At 48.0% G+C, this 3,352-nt stretch overlaps 1 protein-coding gene across 1 annotated transcript; it reads right to left on the reverse strand.

The window, feature by feature from the left end:
* Positions 1–644: 644 nt before the first annotated feature.
* LOC119358649 (UDP-glucose flavonoid 3-O-glucosyltransferase 7-like) lies at positions 645–2,364 on the reverse strand. The gene has a single exon (XM_037625107.1). It carries the CDS (start codon positions 2,338–2,340, stop codon positions 898–900), a length of 1,443 nt encoding a protein of 480 aa, XP_037481004.1. The 5' UTR covers positions 2,341–2,364; the 3' UTR covers positions 645–897.
* Between the last annotated feature and the right edge of the window lie 988 nt (positions 2,365–3,352).

A 3,352-nucleotide genomic window follows, 5' to 3' on the forward strand; every position in this document is an offset into this window, starting at 1 on the left:
GGATGTATCTAGAACTAAAATACATCTAGATATATTTATTTCTGCGACGAGTAATTCGGAACAGAGGAAGTAGGTAACAACATGAGCACTGCTACACCGATGACACTAGTCCAGCCGAAACATGCACGACATGTCCATCACACCATCCATTTGCTAGTCTAGACAGCAGCATGCGGTGGGATTACCTGCCGTGCATGTGTCGTTCAGCGAAACGTCGTCCGCGAAGTACTTCCGTAACAACATAGTTGCAGGCTTGTGGTTGTGATTTCGAACCACCTGAGATCTGGATGCTGGATCCCTGGATCCACCACCCAATCACCACAGCTGCACGGCTACAGTTTGACCTCCCCCGTCAATAAGATTCACCTTACCATGCAAATATGTATGGATATCCTATATAATAATAAGTAATAAATAGGTCTCCGTTCCACCATTCTTTTTCTTTTAACATGCACACATGTCACCACAACATAAAAAGAAAAACACCTTAACATGGAAATAAAAATGTCCACCTCAATAATTAGATAAATATATCAAAGAATCTGTATTTTCAATATTATTTCTAGTATTATTAAACCGAATACTGTCAAATTTTATTTGAAATATAGTGTAACCAATTCTCTCAGCACTGCATGGAATGTGTCATGTAGCTAGCTGCAAGAGTAACACGTGGACAGGCCCATAAATTTGCAATACAGGGCTGAAGAGATTTTATTTTATTTTTTGAGAAAAAAAACAGACGAGTGCAAAAGACTGAATGTCAAAACAAATACTACACGGAAACATACGTACGTCGTGGATTGCAACAGGGAAAAATATATGGAATAGACTGAAGGCCACGTAATGATGTACTTAGGTGCGATGAGTTCAACTCATGCATGGCAGCTAGCAAGCTAGCTAGCTCCGTCCCCCCTTTGCTGCCATGAGATCGTTGACGAGGCGGTGCAAATCTTGGTGCGAGGAGCCTCCTGCGATGGCGGCATGAGACTTTGAGGCGAGGTCCATTACCCTGGTCCTCATAACGTCCCCAGGTCCTCCAGGATGCATGAATGTGAGCAATGCCCGGGCCACATCGTCGGCCGGGATCACCTCATGTTTCTCGTAATCCTCGCGCCGTAAGCCAGCGCCATGCGGCCACAGTCGGTCCCCGATACCTAGCACATCTGCGATTAGCCTCTCGTTGACGAACTGGTCGTGCACCTTTGGCCATGTGAGCATAGGCACGCCGGCGGCCACCGCCTCTAGGACGGAGTTCCACCCACAGTGCGTCAGAAACACGCCCACTGCGGGGTGCGCAAGTATGGAAGTTTGTGGAGCCCAGGATGTGATGATGAGCCCCCGGTCCTCGACACGCTTCTCCCACCCTTTGGGTGGAGTCCACTTCTCGGCCGCCCTGACCACCCACAAAAACGACTTCCCCGAAGCCTCCAACCCAAGAGCAAGTTGGTCCAGCTGAGCTTCCGACACGAGGGCGCACGAGCCAAAGGACACGTACGCGACCGAATGGTCCGACTTTGTGTCAAGCCAACGGATGTACTGTGACTTTGAGTCAGCAGCAGCATCCGTGGGGCTGTGAGAGGATTGCAGTTGTGGCCCTACAAAGTAGGAGCGCTGCACGTACCCTTGGCACATGTACATGTCGCAGTACTGCTGTTCCAGGCCTGAGAATGTGTTGACGGCGAGGCCGAAGCAGGCAGCTTGCATGGAATGAACCTTGCCGAAGACATATCGAAATATCGATAAGTCGGGGAGCTCGGTCCTCGGGATCCGTATTTGAGGGGTCGGAAACGGAGGGGCCGTCACCATGTCCTCTCCGTTGATCGCGGTGTCCTCCATCATGAGGTGGCGCATGGCGAGCATCGTGAAGGCGCCAGTGACATGGAACGCGACACATGGCATGTCAAGCTTGTCGGCGATGTCGACGCTCCAGGTGAAGAGCATGTCGGTGAAGATGGCGTCTGGAGAGTGCGCCCGGACGAGCGTCTCGTGCGCGGGGCGCATCAGGGGTTCGCTCGAGGCGGCGATGTTGATGCGCATAGAGTCCGCCTGAGTGGCCGCCTTCCCAAGGTTCTCGACACCCTTGGGCAGGCCCTCCACCGTTGGGAACGGATAGGTAACTATCTTGACAGCTGCTGCGCTATGGCGCTCCAGCAAGGACTGGACGATTGGAACGTTCGCCGGCGTGACTGCGATGATGGCTTCTACGGCGGCGTTTGGCGGGCTAGACGCGGCGAGGCTAACGGCAAGCTCGGTGAAGGGGTGGATGTGGCCAGTCGCAAAGTGGGGCAAGAGCAGGACACGCAGAGTCTTGCTGCCGCTGCTAGTGGTAGAAGAAGCCATCTTTATTTCTTTAATTTCCTACTAGGAGCAGAAGGCTGTGCTATGGGTGGCTCAGCCAGGACGAGCACTTGGCCTATTTGTAAGCCGACAAGCTGTTCGCTGTTCTCTGATATTTCAACCAACTGTACAGTGACAAGCCCCATACAAGAATTTTCAAATTAACTGAACTACTTTGAGGGTGACATTATATACACTGCAGACAACTTATTTGAACGGTATAATTGCTCTTATCACCATCACCATTCAAACAGAAATGGCCATTCAACGGTATAGCTCTGATGACCATTCAACGGTATACTTCAGAAGATTCCACATACATTCCACAAGTTTCAACGGAAAACAGAAATTGCCAGACCATTCGACGGAAAACACGGAAGATTCCACATACATATGACCATTCAACCATAGAGGGAGTATCTTCCACATATAGGACAAAGAGGAACCATACGTCAAAACACATGAGAGGAAAAATGCTTTACCATGGCCAAGATTTATCATGTCACCGAAGACGTCGCCGACAAACCACGAGATATATGCACATGACTTTTCTTACCTCCTACACAAGTGACATTGACTTAACTATCTGTAGTTCAGTACAAGTCACTCAATGTACACTCGGACTACTGATTTGTCCACAAGTTTACAATCATCCATCTACAACAGTACAGATACACTTAACTTAAAGTCATAAATAATTCTACAATTATATGAAGTTCTGTACAATCATATGGAGCTAAAATCATAATTGATTGTAGAGATTAAGTGGTACATATAATTTAAAATATTACTTCATGACTTCTTCACAAGTATTCTCATCTAAAAAATTGACTTTAAAAAGCTTATCAAGTGTTGCGCATATTACGTGGATCCATGGGCGGATCCAGCATGGGGGCCATGGCCCCCATGAACATTTTGCAAACAAAATTTTACCAGTACATATGTATGTCCATTATCTAATCTTGTACTAGGCTAATAATAACCAGATACATATAGAACCAGGATTTAGCCGAAC

Source organism: Triticum dicoccoides, chromosome 2A (assembly GCF_002162155.2).
Source record: "Triticum dicoccoides isolate Atlit2015 ecotype Zavitan chromosome 2A, WEW_v2.0, whole genome shotgun sequence".
Taxonomy (NCBI): Eukaryota; Viridiplantae; Streptophyta; class Magnoliopsida; order Poales; family Poaceae; genus Triticum; species Triticum dicoccoides.

What these genes read in the sequence shown, in the direction of transcription:
- LOC119358649 (XM_037625107.1), bottom strand. Translation starts at nt 2,340, where the DNA reads ATGGCTTCTTCTACCACTAGCAGCGGCAGCAAGACTCTGCGTGTCCTG.